The 22905-nt window shown below is 45.5% G+C and overlaps 1 protein-coding gene and 1 long non-coding RNA gene across 2 annotated transcripts; both read right to left on the minus strand.

The window, feature by feature from the left end:
- Positions 1 to 75: 75 nt before the first annotated feature.
- Positions 76 to 3196, minus strand: LOC135827511 (uncharacterized). Its single transcript, XR_010555473.1, has 3 exons — positions 3108 to 3196; positions 1169 to 1450; positions 76 to 225 (listed from the first exon to the last, which is right to left on the minus strand). It is a non-coding gene; the product is annotated as an uncharacterized LOC135827511 (long non-coding RNA).
- Positions 3197 to 13022: 9826 nt separating this feature from the next.
- LOC135827027 (uncharacterized) lies at positions 13023 to 15525 on the minus strand. The gene is made up of 3 exons (XM_065339548.1): positions 15262 to 15525; positions 14563 to 14877; positions 13023 to 13333 (listed from the first exon to the last, which is right to left on the minus strand). Exons 1-3 carry the CDS (start codon positions 15473 to 15475, stop codon positions 13023 to 13025), a joined length of 840 nt encoding a protein of 279 aa, XP_065195620.1. The 5' UTR covers positions 15476 to 15525.
- Between the last annotated feature and the right edge of the window lie 7380 nt (positions 15526 to 22905).

A 22905-nucleotide genomic window follows, 5' to 3' on the forward strand; every position in this document is an offset into this window, starting at 1 on the left:
TTGTTTTTCGCCTCGAAACTGGCTCTCAACTAATCCGTGTGAACTTACTGTAGCAACCAGCAGTGTTCTGCCAGACACCCTTATATGGCTTGGCGGGTATGCTCTCACGCAGTGATGTCCTGTAACCGTGGTGGCACTTGACACGACCGCTCTCATCAACATAGCGGATGCCTTCATCTCGGCGAATACCGCGGCTGGAGATTGCACCGCCTGGCAGACGTGCTCCTGACATTCACAAATCACAACACCAAAGAACATGTACAAGCCATATGACCAAATAAGTAGACATATGCTTTTTTTGGCTGTAGCATACTTTTTCAGCATACACACACGTACACACACAAACACACGTACACACACGTACACACACACACACACACGTACACATACACACACACACATGCTAATCTACACATACCACCCCCCCCCCCCCCCCCACCACCACCACCACCACTACCACTAATGTCACACCTCACAGGGCTGCCACTTGCTCCGATTTGTCGGAAATCGTCCGATTTTTGATCGCCTGTCCGACAAACCGACCGATTTTGTTCCCAAAGAGGGACAACCGATTATTTTATTTTGAGCGCTTTTTAGTCCAGTTGGCCGGTCATTTGTACACGTAGATCTACGTACATGTACATGTAGCTGTAAAATGCTCGCGTGCTTGCATGCACTTGGAATATGTACGGTGTCTCGTCATGTTGTACGTTGAGCCTCAACGTACAACATGACGTGAATACATGCATGCATCGTGTTCCAAAAAGAATGAATACTCTTTCCGTAGATCAGCACCTTTAAAACCACGGCCTTATATTCGAAACACCACTGCTTTCCTAGATATTTTAGACGCGAAATGACTCACCCACTGCGCCATGCCATAAAAGTTAAAGTCTCCACATAAATTTCAATCTAAATATACTTGTGCACCCTTCCTGCTAGGCTGAAAGTTTGTAAGCATAGTACATATTCCTTCATTTTTACAAAACACACTTCAAATGTCATTATTTTGATATATGAAGCCCATGATGGCTTTGTAACTAAGACTGGCTTTATAATCGAATATACCGCTATGGCTTTCAAGGTGCAGCCATATGGTACAATGTACACAAAAAGACATACAAATTGACATGGACAAAAGGATATGCATTCTTTGACCTTCACTTACCGACACAAACCGATGAATACTTCGCAAAGTGTCTTTCTTTCCCATGCCTTGTGAACCAGAGGGGGATTTTGTCAAAGGTTGCGGCAAGTTCTCTGCACTCGGGAGTGCCTGTCTTCATTTCACCCAATACCGTATTCCATAGCGCTTCGCTTGGCAGGAAAAACCCAACGTTCTTGCGGCACGCATCCTGGGCTGCATCATATGTTACCTTTTCGAAAGTCTGGGTGTGCAGAAGAACTTTCCAATTTCCGCACAATGTTTCTGACTTGCGAGTTGTCCTTCCTGGAGGACAAGAAAGGTGAGAATACCCACATACAATAACCTGATAGAAAAATGGGTGGGAATTTGCAAATCAGCACTTGAGAAATAGTGCTCCTGCGGATGAGTTCTTTCACCGGAGAGACAGAAAACTAATCAAGAGGAAATGTAGAAATGTAACGTGAAATGTGAATTGTATCAAAGTATAGATAATCAACACTAGTGTTCCGACACCCACTCAGTCTAGTGTGGTCAGGGCCATGGCTTGAGCAACATGCACTCTACAACATACATGACGTACATCCCATTGGGCAAACAGTGTTTCCTCCCAGACATCCATTTCTTGTCTTCACCAGAACATTTTTCTCTCCTTTCTGTGCCAGATTGTTTATTCAACGGAGATAGCTGTGTGCCTTTGCGACTCCTGTCACATCCCATTTTTTAAGCTAGTGAACAGGTGTATTGTGACGAGTAACTTACCAAAGCAAGCATTATGAATGCAGTGTAGCTAATATGTCAACAGGCAGGCAAGGTGATAGCATGCAGGCAACAACTGAAATGCTACAAGGCTACCATATACCATGCTGTATGATGTAATGTATGATGCAATGTATGATGTAATGTATGATGCAATGTGTGATGCAATGTATGATGCAATGTGTGATGCAATGTGTGATGCAATGTATGATGCAATGTGTGATGCAATGTATGATGCAATGTATGATGCAATGTGTGATGCAATGGATGATGCAATGTATGATGTAATGTATGATGCAACGTATGATGCAATGTGTGAGAACTAGCAGAAGTGTAGGTGTTGTGGTGTTGTGGTATGGCAGGTCAGAGGCACTTCAACCTACCCATTGTCCTCGTTCCTCACTATTATTAATTTCCCCTCCTCCTCCACTCCTCGTGGTTTTACTGTATTACGGCATGCTTTCTCTGGGTAGACGCCGACATGTTTAAGGTCGGCAGAGCAGCCTGGCCCCGCCACCAATTCTCGCACTTATTCGGGAATATATTTCAATAGAGGGTCCGGACTTTCGTATAGAGTTTTGTTTTGTATAAAAGGTGTTTCATAGTCAAAGTGGGTCGAGCTACCAATTCCGTACCCTAGTCAGACAGCACTTCAGTATCTTCCAGTAAACAAAATCACAGTCACCACTTCCGCTGCATAGCTCACGGGGCATCCCATTGCTTTGTAAGTTGCTAATCCCTACCCATTTTGTGTACGTGCCTTCTTTTCTTTTGTTCTTTCCTTCCGTGGTTGGTCTCACCCTCTCCTCAATTCAATTGGCTGTCTTGACATGCTACGATGCGCAGAAATAACTAAATAAATAAAATACCACTGGAACTGCTATGCTGAGCCTACAGTCCATTTCAAAACTATAGACGCGTACCTAGGCAAAAACCGTTATGCCAGCATCTATACCACATAAAATCTGTGATCACTTTGCGCACAATTTTTTTCCAAATTGGGCGTCTGTTATCCAATCATTTAGAAACTATATGAGAGTAATTGTGGAGCGGATCTGAGCAATATTCCGAAAACTATTCTCAAAAAGTTCCAGCCAAATTTGAAATAACTATTTCAAAAACACTACGCGTCTATAGTTTTGAAATGGACTGTGGATGATTGGTCTGTCACTACCCAATCAGGGGGAGGGGGGAGCAAACTTACTGCTGCAAAGCAACGCTGGATTTTCGTCGTTGCAGAGCAGGTACCAGTCAAAACTCCTTAGCACGTAGGATATCACCCATGACCTTGCGTGTACGACAGCATGAGGGCCACAAGAGCATCTCCGCGGTCCGCTAAACAGGGACATTGTTCGCTGCAGCAATCCACAGAGAGACAAGATTCAAGCAGATGATTACAGCCAGCAGTTGCAGGGCAAACACACTGTGCTATGTTTCCAAAGGTGCTCACAGTGTGCTAGTATCAGAGACTGTGCTAGTAGTCATGGAGACCTGTGCTTATAAGGATATACGGTAGTCAAGACTACATCACCTTGGCACTTGCACAGTTTTACAGGTACGGGAATCGGAAAACGAGATATGCATGTCAGCGTGCTCAAATCAAGCACCGTGTTGAAGCTAGGAAAAGTGTACAGGTCTCTCATGATGAGGGTGTCAGATATGAAAGCGCGTGTCTTCGAGAATTGTCTGGTGTTTACGCACCATCCAGCCTGAAGGTGTCACTTGGATCAATGACCTCAATGCGTTCGTTGTACATGCCAACTAGACCAGTCTCTGGTGGCTGTTGGCCACTCGTTTCAAGGAGTTTGTCACAATGCCAGAATCTTCACAGAGAATTGTGATTTTGTCCTTTGGCACATCTCAAACAGAAGCCAAGAACCTCGGAGGGCATTCGGAAAATATTTCGCGAAGTGCTCTGGAATCGTGTGCCTCTATATCCCAGCTACTCACGGGGAAAGTCCCAGCTACCCACGGGAAAAGTCCCAGCTACCCACGGGGAAAGTCCCAGCTACCCACGGGGAAAGTCCCAGCTACCCACGGGAAAAGTCCCAGATATCCACGGGGAAAGTCCCAGCTACCCACGGGGAAAGTCCCAGCTACCCACAAGGAAAGTCCCAGATATCCACAGGGTAAGCCCCAGCTACCCACAGGGAAAGTCCCAGCTACTCACAGGGAAAGTCCCAGCTACCCACAGGGAAAGTCCCAGCTACCCACAGGGAAAGTCCCAGATATCCAGAGGTCCCAGCTAGAGTACATAACCAAGAGTGTTCAACTCCTATCTTGAGCTGCAATGGGTTCACCCACGGCGGAATTTGATTATTGCGTCATTCTTTGGGGGTACATGGATGCAGCTAATGGGGTCGTTTTCGGCACTTGTGCCAGTGGTTGTGAGACTTGCCCACTCACCCCCACCGTTAGGCGCTGCATCTGCCGCTAGGGTTTATGGGGTGTTAGCGGCCGTCGTGAGTTCCCTTCGGGAACGGATACGATAAATTACTTTACTTTGGCAGAAGCATGACAAAGTGGGTATGCTTTCCCGTGCTTGTTTTGTAGATACGGTGAGAGTCGGTCAGGTTCAAGACACGTACACATCGATCTATCGTCCGTTGTCCTGCTTCGACTACCGTAGCTGTAATGTACAAATCATTTGTACTTTGATCTCTGGCTATGCATGATGGCATCAGTGAGCCAAACCGCTGCCAAAGACTGATGGCATAAAACAATTCCGCCGTGGGCTGGGGGATCGTCGAGTAGCACTCTTGGTTATGTACTCTTGGTCCCAGCTATCACACAGGGAAAGTCCCAGCTCGATGCTGCGAAACACTGCACACAGAAGTCATTGATGGTTTGTGATTGAAATCTGAACGTAAGGCTGCAAATGGTAAAGGCTTCACCAATTCCGGACGGGTCAATTGACCCCATGTAGAAACTAAGATTGGGATATTTTCCTCACTGTTCTTCGAACTAAACTTACCGAAGCGCCGGACATGCCGTACACAAATGAGAGATGGCGAAGATTTGAGGTCTCCACATCGTACTGATGCGCCTTGATTGCGCTGTCAGTGGTATGCTCGGTGCCAATGGGGCAGACGTGCCTTGTGGCATAGTGTGTGCTGGAAAGGAAGTAGGGCGCAACGACCAGATCCATCCCATCAAAGTGGTAAGTTGAATTAGCATGGTACTCTGAAAGAAACAAAAAAACGACAACACAAACAAGCTCGTTGAGCGGCCTGAGCGAATGCTAGGATTGGATGTGTATTATGTTGATTTGTTGATTTTTGTAGTGACACACCCTGATGCAACACGCGGAGAGGTAAAATTAATAATATTAATAATGTAGAAAGAAGTAGTGGTTGCGACTTCGGCGATGATTTGAAAAGAAAAAATATATGGATAAGGAAATATAGATATGAGCAAGAGTCCATAAACAAGAGTATGCAACTGTGATCTCTTTTCTATGGGCCAGATTACATCATTACATCATTCAGCTGCAGTCCGCGCACTGCGGAAAATCAAACACCGCACTTTCTCTCTGGTTTGAAATGAACTTTCGTACGGAACTGGAGTTCACGTGCCAGAATTCAGAGATCGCGTAGGTACTGGAAAGAATCGAGCAAAAACGGATGGGCTCGTACGAGGAAATTGTGAGTTTGAATGCATACTTTCAGAGCGTGATGAAGGCAAGTTACGTAATGAAGGCAGCGCGCCGCGCACTGGGCCATAACCACAGTTGCATACTAGTTGGAAGGCTGTCGGTTAGCGCTACGGAGATGTGTTGAAGCTAGGTGTCAGGACGTCGAATGTCTCAGTACTCTGTCAGTTTTGTGCCTGCACTTTCTGACTGTATATAGTATCCAGTTACAGTGATGGAGAGTTACTCGTATCCATATGTCCTTTTCCTTTCTACATTTAATATTGGCTCAACATCCGAGTTTCAAATGTTAATAATAATAATAATAATAATCTTCACTAATTTGAGGGAAACAGACAAACGGGAAAAGTCTGAAGAAAAAATCGACTGTCACCAGCAGGACTCAAAACAGGGACCCTCGCTTGTAGCTAGCGATGCTTTAACCACTGAGCTATGGTGTAGTCGTCATCCCAGCAGAGACTGTTCAACGCTTTCTTCAGACTTCGTAACTCACACTTCCTGTGAATCCACACAGGCGGATGGGACGCAGCCCTCACTGTACCCACACACTTCACGTACACTCTAGCACGCGGGGAGCCCCAAGTCATAAAATCTTCACTAGTTTGAGGAAACGAGACAAACGGGAAAAGTCTGAAGAAAAAATTGACTGTGACCACCAGGACTCGAACCAGGGACCCTCGCTTGTAGCTAGCGAGGCTCTAACCACTGAGCTATGGTGTAGTCGTCATAATAATAATAATAATAATAATGGGGCTCCCCGCGTGCTAGTTTGTACGTGAAGTGTGTGGGTTACAGTGAGGGCTGCGTCCCACCCGCCTGTGTGGATTCACAGGAAGTGTGAGTTACGAAGTTTGAAGAAAATGTTGAACGGCCTCTGCTGGGATGACGACTACACCATAGCTCAGTGGTTAGAGCATCGCTGGCTACAAGCGAGGGTCCCTGGTTCGAGTCCTGGTGGTGACAGTCAATTTTTTCTTCAGACTTTTCCCGTTTGTCTCTTTCCCTCAAACCAGTTAATATTTTATGACTTGGGGCTCCCCGCGTGCTAGTTTGTACGTGAAGTGTGTGGGTTACAGTGAGGGCTGCGTCCCACCCGCCTGTGTGGATTCACAGGAAGTGTGAGTTACGAAGTTTGAAGAAAATGTTGAACGGCCTCTGCTGGGATGACGACTACACCATAGCTCAGTGGTTAGAGCATCGCTGGCTACAAGCGAGGGTCCCTGGTTCGAGTCCTGGTGGTGACAGTCAATTTTTTCTTCAGACTTTTCCCGTTTGTCTCTTTCCCTCAAACCAGTTAATATTTTATGACTTGGGGCTCCCCGCGTGCTAGTTTGTACGTGAAGTGTGTGGGTTACAGTGAGGGCTGCGTCCCACCCGCCTGTGTGGATTCACAGGAAGTGTGAGTTACGAAGTTTGAAGAAAATGTTGAACGGCCTCTGCTGGGATGACGACTACACCATAGCTCAGTGGTTAGAGCATCGCTGGCTACAAGCGAGGGTCCCTGGTTCGAGTCCTGGTGGTGACAGTCAATTTTTTCTTCAGACTTTTCCCGTCTGTCTCTTTCCCTCAAACCAGTTAATATTTTATGACTTGGGGCTCCCCGCGTGCTAGTTTGTACGTGAAGTGTGTGGGTTACAGTGAGGGCTGCGTCCCACCCGCCTGTGTGGATTCACAGGAAGTGTGAGTTACGAAGTTTGAAGAAAATGTTGAACGGCCTCTGCTGGGATGACGACTACACCATAGCTCAGTGGTTAGAGCATCGCTGGCTACAAGCGAGGGTCCCTGGTTCGAGTCCTGGTGGTGACAGTCAATTTTTTCTTCAGACTTTTCCCGTTTGTCTCTTTCCCTCAAACCAGTTAATATTTTATGACTTGGGGCTCCCCGCGTGCTAGTTTGTACGTGAAGTGTGTGGGTTACAGTGAGGGCTGCGTCCCACCCGCCTGTGTGGATTCACAGGAAGTGTGAGTTACGAAGTTTGAAGAAAATGTTGAACGGCCTCTGCTGGGATGACGACTACACCATAGCTCAGTGGTTAGAGCATCGCTGGCTACAAGCGAGGGTCCCTGGTTCGAGTCCTGGTGGTGACAGTCAATTTTTTCTTCAGACTTTTCCCGTTTGTCTCTTTCCCTCAAACCAGTTAATATTTTATGACTTGGGGCTCCCCGCGTGCTAGTTTGTACGTGAAGTGTGTGGGTTACAGTGAGGGCTGCGTCCCACCCGCCTGTGTGGATTCACAGGAAGTGTGAGTTACGAAGTTTGAAGAAAATGTTGAACGGCCTCTGCTGGGATGACGACTACACCATAGCTCAGTGGTTAGAGCATCGCTGGCTACAAGCGAGGGTCCCTGGTTCGAGTCCTGGTGGTGACAGTCAATTTTTTCTTCAGACTTTTCCCGTTTGTCTCTTTCCCTCAAACCAGTTAATAATAATAATAATAATAATTTTTTTTTTTTTTTTTTTATATGTGCAAGCCTCTTTTACGGGCAAAAATTAACACAATGTATTAAAATGCAATACAACATACACTGGAGAAGGAATCAGGAAAATAAAATATGAGCTCAAAAATGGAACGAAAAATAGCAAATAGAATCAAAACTCACGATGGAATCAAACTCATGATGGAAACTACAACCCAATGAGTTGGAAAACCAACCACAGAATTAGATATTGGGAATAGAGTCAGACACAACAACAACCGAAATCAGTACACCAAAAATCTGTCCTACAAAAAAATAATAATAATAATAATAATATTGACTAGTTTTGAGGGAAAGAGACAAACGGGAAAAGTCTGAAGAAAAAATTGACTGTCACCACCAGGACTCGAACCAGGGACCCTCGCTTGTAGCCAGCGATGCTCTAACCGCTGAGCTATGGTGTAGTCGTCATCCAAGCAGAGACCGTTCAACGTTAATAATAATAATAATAATAATAATACGAAGTAGTGGTTGCGACTTCGGCGATGATTTGTAAGAAAGGTTTGCTCCCCACACCGGAGCTCGCGCTATTCCGCCGACTTTACTTCGTACTGTTGTGCCCAGCGCGGGCTTGCGACTAGTTGGTTTGGAGGTGACAGCGTTGCGAATGACCGAGGGTCCTCGACGTCTGTCTCACCGTCCAGGAGCGACACTGACTCACGCTGCTATCTGGTGTTCACGAGGTGTTTGTCGCGCTGGAAGCGGAGCGTCTCTGTAAGTTTGTATCCCTGGTGATGTTTGTGCCTGGAGAGCACTATATAAGTGGTGCTCTTCAGGCACAATCTTCCTCAGCCTACTCAAGCTCAACTGATGAGGGGTGAATTCCCCGAAACACTGTGTATTGAGCAGGGAGTGGTGCTTTCTTGCAGGTTAGCCGAGTCGAAGGTTCGATGGACTTCTCGTGTGCTCTGGATGGCAGTCGTGAGTCAGTCAAGTGTCAAGTAAAGTCGGCGGAATAGCGCGAGCTCCGGTGTGGGGAGCAAACCTTTCTTACAAATCATCGCCGAAGTCGCAACCACTACTTCGTACTGTTGTGCCCAGCGCGGGCTTGCGACTAGTTGGTTTGGAGGTGACAGCGTTGCGAATGACCGAGGGTCCTCGACGTCTGTCTCACCGTCCAGGAGCGACACTGACTCACGCTGCTATCTGGTGTTCACGAGGTGTTAGTCGCGCTGGAAGCGGAGCGTCTCTGTAAGTTTGTATCCCTGGTGATGTTTGTGCCTGGAGAGCACTATATAAGTGGTGCTCTTCAGGCACAATCTTCCTCAGCCTACTCAAGCTCAACTGATGAGGGGTGAATTCCCCGAAACACTGTGTATTGAGCAGGGAGTGGTGCTTTCTTGCAGGTTTGCCGAGTCGAAGGTTCGATGGACTTCTCGTGTGCTCTGGATGGCAGTCGTGAGTCAGTCAAGTGTCAAGTAAAGTCGGCGGAATAGCGCGAGCTCCGGTGTGGGGAGCAAACCTTTCTTAATAATAATAATAATAATAATTTTAGAATTGCGATCAACAGAACGAGCTGAACCGACATTTTCACAAAGGCTTTTATTGTATTCAAAAAACGAGTGTATACGAAGGCAGTGAAGAACATGGAAGAAAGAAAAAATGTGATATGGAAGAAATGATGAACAAAAAATTATGAATAAAAAATTGTACTTCGAACTAGTTTTCGCACAACACTCCTCAGGAAGCTACGTTGTACTAATGAAAAACAATCCAGAAAGATACTAATAAAGAGAAATGGAGTGAGAAGAAACAACACCTATGAAAATGATAATCCTAGCACTAAGGTAATACCAGGAAAAACTGCGAAAGCACTTAACGAACTTGTAAGGACTACTAGTATACTGTGACACAAGATATGACACCATGGCCAACCAGAGCCAAACAGACAGAACAAGTGCGAAAACTAGTTCGAAGTACAATTTTTTGTTCATCATTTCTTCCATATCACATTTTTTCTTTCTTCCATGTTCTTCACTGCCTTCGTATACACTCGTTTTTTGAATACAATAAAAGCCTTTGTGAAAATGTCGGTTCAGCTCGTTCTGTTGATCGCAATTCTAAAACTATTGTCGCCTCGACGCCTATTTAAATAATAATAATAATAATAATTTGATAACCGCAATCAATAAAACTAGCTGAACCGACATTTGTGTACTTTATTCATGCAATGTAAAAACTGGACTACAGATAAAGTGTTGGAAGCTATCTATCAGCGTCTGTACAAGCCTAATTTGTGTGTACAGAAAGATAGTATAATTGGGTTGAAATTGTTCAAGTAACGTGTCGTGTTTAGTGCGGCCAAGCTTGGCCGTTAATGTTCTAGGTGTAATGTACTGCTGTTATGTGTTATCACGTTGTCTTTCCTTCCCTTCTCCTTTGTTCATTTCTCGCTTGTTAAAATTCACACTTGTAAACTTCACTGTTGTTGCTCTTAGTGTTTTTTCTCTAACTTAGATTTTCTATAATAGTTCAATTTTTGTTTCAGTGTCCTTTAGTACAACGACGATTCCTGATGAGTGTTGTACGAAAACTTGTTTGAATCCATATTTTTTTTCCCTACACCATTTCTTCATATTTTCATCGTTTTATTGCACATCGTCTCCACCGTTTTTACATTGCATGAATAAAGTACACAAATGTCGGTTCAGCTAGTTTTATTGATTGCGGTTATCAAATTATTGTCTCCTCGCCGAGTGTTTAAATAATAATAATAATAATTTGAAACTCGGGTATTGAGCCAATAATAAAAGTAGAAAGGAAAAGGATATATGGAAACGAGTTAAGAGTAACTGTCCACCACTGTAACTAGATACTATATACAGTCAGAAAGTGCAACAACTAGGCACAAAACTGACAGAGTACTGAGACATTCGACGTCCTGACACCTAGCTTCAACACATCTCCGCAGCGCTAACCGACAGCCTGCCAACTTGGAAGGTTCAAGGTTATGGAAAGACCAAAGAGGGGAAGGCAAGCGCAACGAAAACTTTGATATTTTTTGACCCACCCAAGTTTGGGTGGTGTGCTGCTTTGCTGTTTTGTCAAATCGCCTACTGGTCTTGTCATCGTCCAGTGACAATCGACATTCTTTGTTCCGTTGGGACTGTGGCTTGTGCTCGTTTTCGTTGGAGACATAATAATAATAAACCAGCTCAGGCATGTGAGCACACACATACACGCACACACACACACACACACGCACACACATACATGCACACACACACACACACACACACACACACGCGCACACTCACACACGCACACATGCCCTGAACTGAACATTGCTGTGAAATGGTCACATGTTCTCTCATACGGGGGGGGGGGGGGGGGCACCGACAGACAGACACCATGGATGCGCCAAACCGCCTATTCACATCATAATACCAAGAGTATAAAAGCCCCCAAGAGTGCAGACCGCCTGCATTGCCCAAAGCATTTCCGTCGACAGATGTGTGTGTGTGCATGTGTGTGTGCGTGCGTCAGCAGTTACGGACAGCTCGTCCTGCGAACGCTGCAACTTCCACTGAGCCTGCTGCAACCACTGTATGCTATCGCGCCAAGGCATGAAGCGTCACAAGTGCAACCGTGACTCGGCTAGACCGTAGCTCCATTTGCATCGTTTGGATTTGCGGTCGGCGTTTCAGTAGAGAATATGGCCTATTCTGCCATCGCCCCTTTTGTTCCGAACGTGCCCCCCCCCCCCATGGGGTCTGCAAAGCCAGAATATTTAGCCGCGTCCAAGGTCCAAAGTGTGTGTGTTTGTGGATGCATGTGTGCATGTGTGTGCGTGTGTGTGTGTGTGTGTGCATGTGTGTATGTGTGTGTATACAGTATGTGTGTGTGTATGTGTGTGTGTGTGTGTATGTGTGTATGTCGGTGTGTGCGTATACATATAACCACGGTATGGCACTTACCGACGGAAAGAGAGCATATAACGTAATTGAGATCCGGCCCGTTTTCATTGTAAGAAGCACCGGAAGTGGTTTTAATTTTATCATGCTGGTCACGAGCATCGATCCAGGCAGACTTTTCGGGATCAGTAACTGTGAATGGAAAGTTATGTGAGATACAGTTCGCTTCGAATTGGGACGCCAACCGTCCTTCAATCGACACAAGCGGTGGCGGTCCTTCAGCTGCACTGGAAATTACTCTCTTGCAGTGATCTTTTGCCTGGACATAGCTCAACTTCTTCGGAAAAAATTTGAGCATCCTGACTGCGACCAGACAAAATTTCTCACCTATCTCCGATTGATGGACAAACACAGAACACGTGTGTGCATATTCACACATACACAGACACGCACAAAAAACATGGGCACACACGCATGCACGTACACACACCCTCTCATGCAAAGACACACGCACACACAGATACACACACACGGACACCCACCCACACAGGCATGACCAAACACGTTGACACACAAACACATATGCGAGAACATAAAGGCACGAACACACCAGGCACGTTATGGGAAATTTTGGATGTCACTAAGATAGAAATATAAACAGTGTAAATTGGGTATTCACGACAAAAGAAGAAAAAAAACAGCGAACAGCACTAATGGCCGGGTTCCACTGCAGCTCTGCTGCTCGTCATCAGCGGCTTGAAATGTCACCATTACCATAGTGACCGCGGCTCGAGCTGGAGCAGCGAGGCCGAAGCTCACGACGACACGAGATTTCTATACGATTCTTGGTCAAAACTGCGAGCCGCGGCTCGACCTGTTTCCCGTATTTTGCATTGTTTTGCACGCGAGAATTTTATAATCAAATTTTAACTCGTTTCACAAACCACAACACAAGGATTTTTTATATTTTGCGCACTTGCGCGCAGGCAGGTAAAATGATCATCTCTTGACTGCGTATAAGATCATTTCTACCGAAATGTCCGATCTGGATCATTTTTGTTATGCGACGTTGCCATGGAAATCATGGCGTAATCCTTTCCCATTTAGCGCAAAATGGAATAACATCACCTAAGAATCTCAACAGCAAAAGGTAAGCAGCGGCAAACACACATCTTCACTAGTTATGGATGAAGGGGTGGATCGACAAGTCGACTTACGCGGATCGAAAACGCACACCTGGTACTCCAGGCCATTTTCCAAGTGGCCCGTCTCTTTGTAAATCAAATCTCTGAACTCCAAAATACAGCGCATCTCGTGGGTGCTGGCACGGCGACCTATCTTCTCCTGGCAAAACGCGTCGGTCTTTGAAGGGTGGTCCAATGCTTGGTACGGATAGTGGACCATTGTAACACCACCCGCCTTATTAGCTTGCTCGCAGAAGTATTCCCCTGTCAGGCAGATAGGAAGGCAAGGAGCAAAAAAAGAACAAAAATTAGCACACAAACAACACATTAAGCATAGAAGTAATCCCATGGAAATGAAGCAACTACCCACGCCTGTAAGGGGTTAATGAGCAGCCACAGAGTGTGATAACAGGGCACAATACTGACGGGCTACTGAGATATTCAAGCTAGAGCTACATCTCAGGTCGTGGAATGTCTCAGTAGCATGTCAGTGTTGTGCCCTGTTATCGTAATTTAAAACTGCTTACTAACTTGTTACAGTCGTCGATAGTTGCTTCATAACTCGTTTCCATGTGATTCCTTCTATTGTATTTATATTCACTGGTTCAGTATCAAACAATACAACCAGCAATAAATCAAACAAGCAATAATTCCAACTATTGAAAACCATAGATCAACAATACACTGTTCAACACCCTACGCAACCATAGATAAGCAATGCACTGTTCAACACCCTACACAACCATAGATCAGCAATGCACTGTTCAATACCCCACACAACCATGGCACATGCCGCGTAGGCCGCTCACCACACCGACTAAAAACACGCTGCTTAAATATATCTGATGGGTCTCTGTCATGGCAAACATTCGGGGTTACGTCATTTAAGCGTTGTAATGCACACAGGCAGGATTCAAGCAGGTCTCTTTCTGCGCAACTGCAGCTCATTTGTATGCACTACGCCACTTCACGCCTCGGGCCTACACCCAATATGATGTAATCGCGGAATTTCTCCGTGACAGACAACCATGCAGAAAAGGTCAGAAGCTGCACGTGTGCAATCGAATGTCACGAGTATGGCGTGATGTTTGTGTGTGTGTGTGTGTTTGTGTGTGTGTGTGTGTGCCTGACAGTATAATAGGGAGTAGGGATTCACTGGCCAGAAGAAGCCACTTCATAGCTATAGACCAGGCTGAATAGTGGCGGTCAATTCTTCAGCCTCGCGAGCTGTTGAATGGTGCAATCCCAGCACAAGCTGCTATGCTTCTGCTGTAGCATCGCTATCATCGCCTCCGGCGATGGCCGCTAATGGTCAAATGGTATGACAGTACACATGCCTGAAGAAGCACGCACAGCCAGCCTAGTCCAAACATCGGTACCGATATTGTAAGGCGGTGCAGGAGCCAGAAGTATTTTTTTAACTTCTCGGACCGCTGCCCCTTCATAGATTCACTAAAACAAGAAATTCTGATCAACACATGTGTTCGGCTTACTGAAATTGAAAGCACAAGCCACAGTGGCCACTAGTTTGGCGGTCCGGCCTGCTCTTTTGCTCTCATGCAATGTGTAGCTAGCTGAAATCACGTTGAGTGGTTGGTCCTCAAAGTCTTCTATCCAGGGCCTGGCTCCTTTAGCAGGCGATGTGCTCGTCGCAACATGCAGAGCGTGATTCAGGCAATCGCCCTCATCACTTCCAGCCGGTAAGCGCCCGCCTAGGCGTCCGCACTGTTCTTTCGCTTGTGTATACGTTCCGGTATTGGCGTACACGGCAATGTGAGCTCTAGTTTTATTACACGTGTAGCTGACCTCTGCACACAGAAAATAGCACATATTCACACATACAGAGAAACGGTGAGCCCGGAAGACAGAGAGAGAGAGAGAGAGAGAGAGAGAAATAAGGAGAAATGGCGAGTAAAAAGAGAAGGACAGAGAGCAAGAAAGAAAGCAAGCAAGAGACAGAGGAAGTGGGAGAGTGGAAGGACAGAAGGAGCTAGAAATGCTGCAAGCAAAGATGTATAACAATTCCTCCTATTTCCCACTGACCATACGAACATTGAAGAGAACTGCCCTAGCGTGTACACACACACACACACACAAATGTAGATGCACAAAACACACGTATAAGCTGGCTGTGAACGCACAGAAATCATGTGCGTGTTTCTTCGGCTGTGGGAAAAAAGGACCAGGCTTACCCGGTTCAACTTCACACACAACCGTGAGCTTGGGCGCTGGTTGAGATGCTAGATTATATGCTTTCCCGTCACTGGCAGTCTGCAACACCCCTCTCTTCTGGGCCAACCAGGCAACGCTGTCAGTGGGCCGAAGATAGTCCTGCACGCACGAGACCTTAGACGCGATATGTGCATTGAACTTCTGGCAATGAGCGGTTGCATCAGCGAAAGTCATCTCCACGGAGAAATACTTTATGATTGTTGATGGGTGGTACGGACATCGTATTTCCGCTGTTCAGTCAGAATTTGAACACAAACATATGCATGCGCACACAGACACACACACACACACACACACACATACCACAAACATCCATTTTGCAGTATCTTTGGAATGATATAAACCAGCTTCTTATTCCCGTAGCTATCCCAATTTCGGTTAGTAAATTAGTTTATTTGTAACTGACAATTTCGGTTAGTAAATTAGTTTATTCCCGTAGCTATGCAGAAGACGTTACTTCAGTAACGTCTGGCGCTAGCCAAGGTCCACACAGCTTTAATTTGGTATTTGTTTGTTTGTTTGTGTCACGCCTGGCCCTATCCCGTATCTATTCCGTACCGTACCATCAAACACAGCTGGCCACAATATTTACTGGCTCCCGTATCTGTCCCGTACCGTGCCGTACCATGAAACACAGCTGGCCACAATATTCGTCGTATTATGTATACGACTCCTTGATGTATCCGGAGACTTTCTGGAAAGAAATAGGGAGACGAGGAGGAAATGCAATTAGAATGGACGTTAGTTGCCGAATAGGTGATAGGATGCGTCAGCAAAAATATACTTTGGAAGAGAGATCCCGCTTTCTCCAAAATAAGCGTGAACGGTCGAGTCAGCGCCGGTCACAGGAAACATCGGAAGAGAGAACCCGTCGACTCCAGAACGCCCGTGATCGGCAGAGCCAGCGCCGGTCCCAGGAAACGTCAGGACAGACATCCCGTCGACACCAGAACGCCCGTGATCGGCAGAGCCAGCGCTGGTCCCAGGAAACGTCAGGACAGACATCCCGTCGACTCCAGAACGCCCGTGATCGGCAGAGCCAGCGCCGGTCCCAGGAAACGTCAGGACAGACATCCCGTCGACTCCAGAACGCCCGTGATCGGCAGAGTCAGCGCCGGTCCCAGGAAACGTCAGGACAGACATCCTGTCGACTCCAGAACATAGCAATAGCCAAACAACTAGTGAATGGTAAATCACACACCACGACATCCATCAGAGATAGCTAGCATACTACAGAACTTTTTTTAATAATACCAAGAATAGTCTTATCGGAGCAAGAGCACAAGCAACTGTATGGGAAGTAAACAAGTATACAATACAGTGTGCAGCAGGTAATGGTACGGTACGTGCGCGTTGCCTCTTGCCTAGCACTTCTTTCTTCTCCTCCTCTTTTCCTTCCTCAGTTTACGTCAGATCTGTCTGACATGAGGCTTCAACTCCATAGGAGTTGTGAAGAGCGACTGGGATGACCGGGATGAAATGAACACTTTTTTGTGTGGATATTTGTTTTCGCTGGGATACGATACGTACGTTCAAAGTGAGTGAGATCCTGGTAACACGAAGGTGGATCAGGCCACACCAGTTGAGAACGTACTGGACGCTGTACAAGCCATACACTTGCGGTCTGTTCATACCAATACTTGATGGCACTAAACAGAGAGTAGAACGCTCGGGACCCAGAGACTTTTCGTAGTACTTGAAATGAAAGAAAAACTGGACAAGAGCACGTACAGCTTCTTTCCGTCCTGCTCGGCAAACCGGCAGGAACTCACGCCTCGGATTATCTTCGAAATCCGGCAGAAACATTGTTACCGCTTCAACATCACTCTCGAATAACAGGGCACCCCAGCAAAGTCTGCTCTCATTTGGTTCTTTTCGGTCTAGAGCCAAAACAGCCGTTGGATCTGCGAGATGAGTGGAACAAAGCATATGATAGTAAAATACTTCACAGAATCTTCACAGCTCCAGAAATGCGAGGCCCTCCTCGCAAGCAGCTAAATCCATGACGAACGAAGACCTCAGTTAACCCAAATGTATCAGCACTTTCAACGGCTACACATCAATTTGGAAAAGAGGAAACTGTATAACCAGACAAAATGTGACCTATTTTTCTGTGACCTAGTCCGCTCCAATCTCCTGGCCCTCATCAGGCTGCGCTTCTACCAGGGGCACCTCAGGGGTCCTTCAGGTTCCTTAGAGTATGTCCACAGTTGTAAAGCTTGGAAATGTCGACCAAACATCGTTCTTCATCACCAGAAAATTCAAACAACTAAGATCTTCAAATGCAGAGAATTTGAATACTAATCACACGTGACGTCATCAAAACCATCAAAAGAGGAGACAAACTTGGCCCTCCCTGGCTTCAAATATCGACTGTTTGGGTCTAGTTTTCGCGATTCCCCATTCTTTGGGGGCCATATAAAACCCCCATGAAGAGAACACACCACCGAAAATATTCCCGGAGTGCCCCTTTAACCCATTGAACGCTGATGACATCTGACGTCATTGAAAATGCCCCCCCCCCCCCCCGCACATGCGCGGATGGCGTTTACAGATCTCATGGAATTTATCGTGATTTCTGGCACTGTACAGTACTGCCGGGTGTCGAAGAACTGGAGGGTCAGGGTTCTAGCCTAGCCCGTTCTTATTTCTAGCAAACACAGCAGTTTCGTTCTTATTTGATGGTACAGTCTTACATGTACATTTATGCAGAGTTATACATCCGAGCGTACATTACCGTAAAACCGAAAAGTCCAACGAGTCACAAAGTCTAACGTTTTAACGACCAATTATTTTTCGTTATTTGAAGAAAACGTTATCGCTAGATGACTGTTTAAGATGTGCATACAGATGGGTGGCCAGGTAGCCATCGTTAAACGTTCTGGACGTAATCATGCCAAAAGTGCAAAAACGTTTCAAATTTTTGGTCGTTAGACTTTATGGTTTTAGAGAATAGTAATTACGGCTTCCACTCTTAACTGCAAAACATTCAGCCTATTATAGACCGTTCTTAAATATTAGTGAAATTCTAGCCAGGCCGTTCTTTGGCGCCAGTCAGTACTGCATGGTGTGTAAAAGCACTGTTAGTCAGTTGGATCGCGATCTTGCCTCTTGTACGATAGGTCGCGGATACGAATCCCGCTTGGAACACTACTTGTCTTTTTTTCTTCTCTTTTGAGCGATCTTTCAGCTGCAATTGCGCGCATTTTAATAGCGTATTTCACGCAATTTGGGCTAACTTGCGTCCCCTGTTGTGCTGCGCTATTTTTTGGGAACTGTATCTGTTACCCTGTGGTTCATCGTCTTGGTCAAAATTTCCCCAAAAAATCAAGGTCCCCAGTTGCCAGAATCCTGGAGTTTTAGAACTTGCTATTGGCCCTGTTTTCTAGCATTTATATGCAGAGTACCATAGGCAAGGCCCAGTGGCGCTGAATGGATTAAAAGCAAGTTGCGCAGTCAATATACACCACTCGCACAGGTCAGGTGTACTCAAATGTTTTTGTTGCCATGTCTGTCTCCATGACAACTGCTAAATAGCTGCTGTACTTACATATACTTGGCGAGGCATCCAGCAACAAGGCTGCACATACAGAAGAGCAGAATATACACGTTATAGCAAAGAAAAAGGGAGCAAGAAACTACAAGTTACCCTATAATGTCACTAACACCACCGGTTACTAAACAATCCGCTCATGCGATGACATTGCACGACACTGACTGACGGTACTGACGTTCTTAAACTAACTGGCTAACAGCTCTACATGAACTTCAGTGAATGAATTGGCATGCATAGATGAGAGGTTGGAGGGGGGGGGGGGGGCTTCCAGTCATCATGTACAACATGACTAGGCAGAATGTCTACAGTCCCTGCAAAGTCCGCTAAATTGCGGAATGAAAACAAGAATTTCAATGCAGTGGAGATTGGATATAACGACACTCCTTCGGGAGAGAACAAAATGTCACTATATTCGATCTGTCACTAAACCCGATCTTCACAAAGGACTTACTAAACGACTTGGGCAACAGAAGTGTGTGGCTAAACTCAATCTGTCGTCAGATGCAAAGTCGTTATATCCGATGTCCACCGTATCTCCCTTATCGCGTTTCAACCCACCTACTCAAACCCTTGAAACAAACGTGTATCGGGAGTGCAATGCAGCCAGCTTAGCTGAAAGGCCAGCAGCATGCGCTGAGGGACTAGAGCTCAGAGAACCCAAACTGCTCCCCTGTTTGTCACAAAGAGTCTACTCGTTGAAGTCCTCACCCACCCACACACACACACTGACAGCATCAGCACCTCTTAGCATTAGGCACAAATGCAGCAATGACTGGGAATCACAGAGCAGCTGTACTCACGAGTGCAGGCAGTGAGCATCAGGAAAAGTACAGTCGTTAGTCCATGTCGGCGAGCCATATTGCTGGAAACAAGAGAGAGAGAGAGAGAGAGAGAGAGAGAGAGAGAGAGAGAGAGAGAGAGAGAGAGAGAGAGAGAGAGAGAGAGAGAGAGAGAGAGAGAGAGAGAGAGAGAGAGAGAGAGAGAGAGAGAGAGAGAGAGAGAGAGAGAGAGAGAGAGAGAGAGAGAGAGAGCAAGGAGATACACATACACACACACAGGGTTTGGACAAGTCAAAAATATTGATGAGATTGGCTGGACCATTGGAGCATAGCGGCGGGACGTCCATCGTACTCTACAGATCCTACAGTCCATTTCAAAACTATAGACGCGTACCTAGGCAAAAACCGTTATGCCAGCATTTATACCACATAAAATCTGTGATCACTTTGTGCATAATTTTTTCCAAATTGGGCGTCTGTTATCCAATCGTTTAGAAACTATATGAGAGTGATTGTGGAGCGGTTCGGAGCAATATTCCGAAAACTATTCTCAAAAAGTTCCAGCCAAATTTGAAATATTTCAAAAACCCTACGCGTCTATAGTTTTCAAATGGACTGCAGATAGGCGGCTGGTCATCGTTTTGAATTGTGCTGGGACACTTGCACTTACAGTCCATTCAACGGAAACATTCCCTCTGGCTTTTGAAAGCCCTATTTGGGCCGAATAGGGGGTCGAAACCCATTTTAAATCTCAAAAAGCTGGGTTTGGGATCTGCTTCTCCACACATTTTGCCATGAAATACCGGTGCTAATTTTTATGAAACCTGGCTGAATTTCTTTTTCCCTGTTCTTGGACTCTTCTGGCCTCAAATGTGGCAAGGGGTCATGCAATGCAGGATGTACTGTTGTTTTCACGATATCTACAACTATGTGCCGGAAACACCAAAAGGTTAGGATGCCAGTTTCCAATGTGAGGAAAAAAACCTACGTAAAACAGGTCAAAAACAGGTTGAAGGTGAAGAGAGGACGACTGTACTACTAAACCATAATGTAAACAACAACCAGGAACAGCATTCCTGACATTTCACGTGGACGAGCGCCATCCTATTGAAGAGTCAAAAAACGTTTCCCTTCTGAACACATAGATCAGCGGGCCGCTTAAGAACACCGGACTCGTGCGATTAGAGCCCTCTCTTGAATACTGTAAAAGCCATATATAATTATAACGAAGTGCTAACTCTAACGAGTTAACGAGGAGAAATCTGTCGTTAAAATAGAAATCCTTATACAGAAATCGAGACACATACTGTGCTATTGAGCGTTGAGAATGAGTGAGAATCGTCACCTTTGTTTGGTACACGTAAACTAGTCAATTTTGGGAAATCGTTATATATGCGCCTCGTTAGAATAATGGCTTTTGCAGTAGTGCCCCCCCCCCCCCCCCTCGAGCTTGTAACCAAGTTTGATGTTCTTTTGCTAATGTTCTTGTCCATGTCATTGCACTGGTGGTTTCAGGATCAAAATCACAGCTGTTGCTCTCGGTTTTTTTTGTTTGAGCTGTGATAGTAACCTTTAGGCTCTATCTTGCTTTTGTTATCTGCTGGATGCCGCAAATGCACCAGCATTGAACAAAGAGTGCCCTGTCTTGAATAGTGCCCTCGCTTGAATAGTGCCCCATCTGTGATGGACATTCAAAAAATAGTGCCCCAGAGGCATTTATCGTGCTAGTGTGGTATACAATTCTTCCAAAACAGACCAATGTACCGTATTTTTCCGGTTGTAAGTCGACCTTTTACGACTAAAAATAGAAGGAAAAAGGGTGGGGGTCGACTTACAACCGGGATTCGACTTATAACCGGGAACTATCAGTATCTTACAAAACATGACCTGCATTGCATGCACGAGTGCACCATGTGAACACATTTTGCCAGTTTAATGGCATTTTTCAAGGATTGGGACGTTATACCCTCCAATAAGGAGTGTTTACATGATTTGTTGATGCGTTAGTAGCAGGGAGTGGTTAGTAATGCTCCGTTGGGTGAAAACTTTAAAACGCAGAATTGAGACCTCCAGATACAGGGGTCGATTTATAACCGGGGTCGACTTACAACCGGTAAAAAAAAAAATATATATCCCATGGGTCAAAACTGAGAAAACATCCGAATATATTGAAATTTTTCTGCATACTTTTCCCGTTCGTAACTTTCCCTAAAAAAAGAAGTATTTTCTACCCAAACCTGTAGATCAAAAACGATCGCCCCTAACTCGATCTTGAATCCTAGGACTTCAAAAGAACTCTGATGGTGAGTCAAGAGAAAATTTCAACATGGAAACCAGGGAGTAGGGGTGTGCGGATAATGCTCGAAAATTTGGCAGAACCATACAAACCTTATGGCGGGCAATTTCTCGAATTCTGCTCATTTCTTTATCCACATATACCAAACATGCATGAAACTTACTAGAAAAAGTGCCGAATTCTGCCAATTTTTCTGCCGGCATTATCCGCATATGCCCACCAGGGAGTCATACTCAAACTAGGGAGGTGACACGGTACAGTACGTCAATGTCTATCCCCACTATTTATCGAATTTTGGTATACATACATGTATCACAGCCAGTGCACGACGTCATAATAAGCTGATATTGACAAACCATGGACAGCGCTGTTCAAATCTCTTTTTCCATAAATACAGCACCCTCTGGAATTGTCTGCCCCCTAAGATCACCTCCTTAACCAGTTTAAGCGAATTTAAGCAAGAACTGCACAAACAGTTTTACGAGCATTGGTTTCACTGCAGTGGAATTCCGTTGAATATGTAGCGTCACATCATATTCTTTAGAAGCTCATCTCTGGCACATTTTTCATCATTTACATGTATTATCCCAGTTCTGCAAGCTTACAATCATATGCTCAAGCGCAGAGCTCTGCCCTAGACTATGTCTTTTTCTCTTTCTTTGCTCACCTATTGCTCATTACTTCTTTTACAGATTTGGTATTATGGAAAGTTTGGGAACCCCCTCGATAGGCGAAAGCCTTTTGGGAATCCTTAAACAATAAAAATTACAAATTACAAATTACCGAAATCCGTTTCACAGTGGTTGACTCGCACCCGTTTTGGGGTATTCACACGACAGGCTAATCCACGCGCACCTGAAAGTTGCTATGGTATTTTACCTGTGAAAGAGAAAAGTGCCTGAAAGTGGCTGAAAGTGAAAGCGGGCTGGGGGCCCACTTTCACGATAACGTGGCGTACACGAATACATTTACA

This window comes from Sycon ciliatum, chromosome 11, assembly GCF_964019385.1.
Source record: "Sycon ciliatum chromosome 11, ocSycCili1.1, whole genome shotgun sequence".
Lineage (NCBI taxonomy): Eukaryota > Metazoa > Porifera > Calcarea > Leucosolenida > Sycettidae > Sycon > Sycon ciliatum.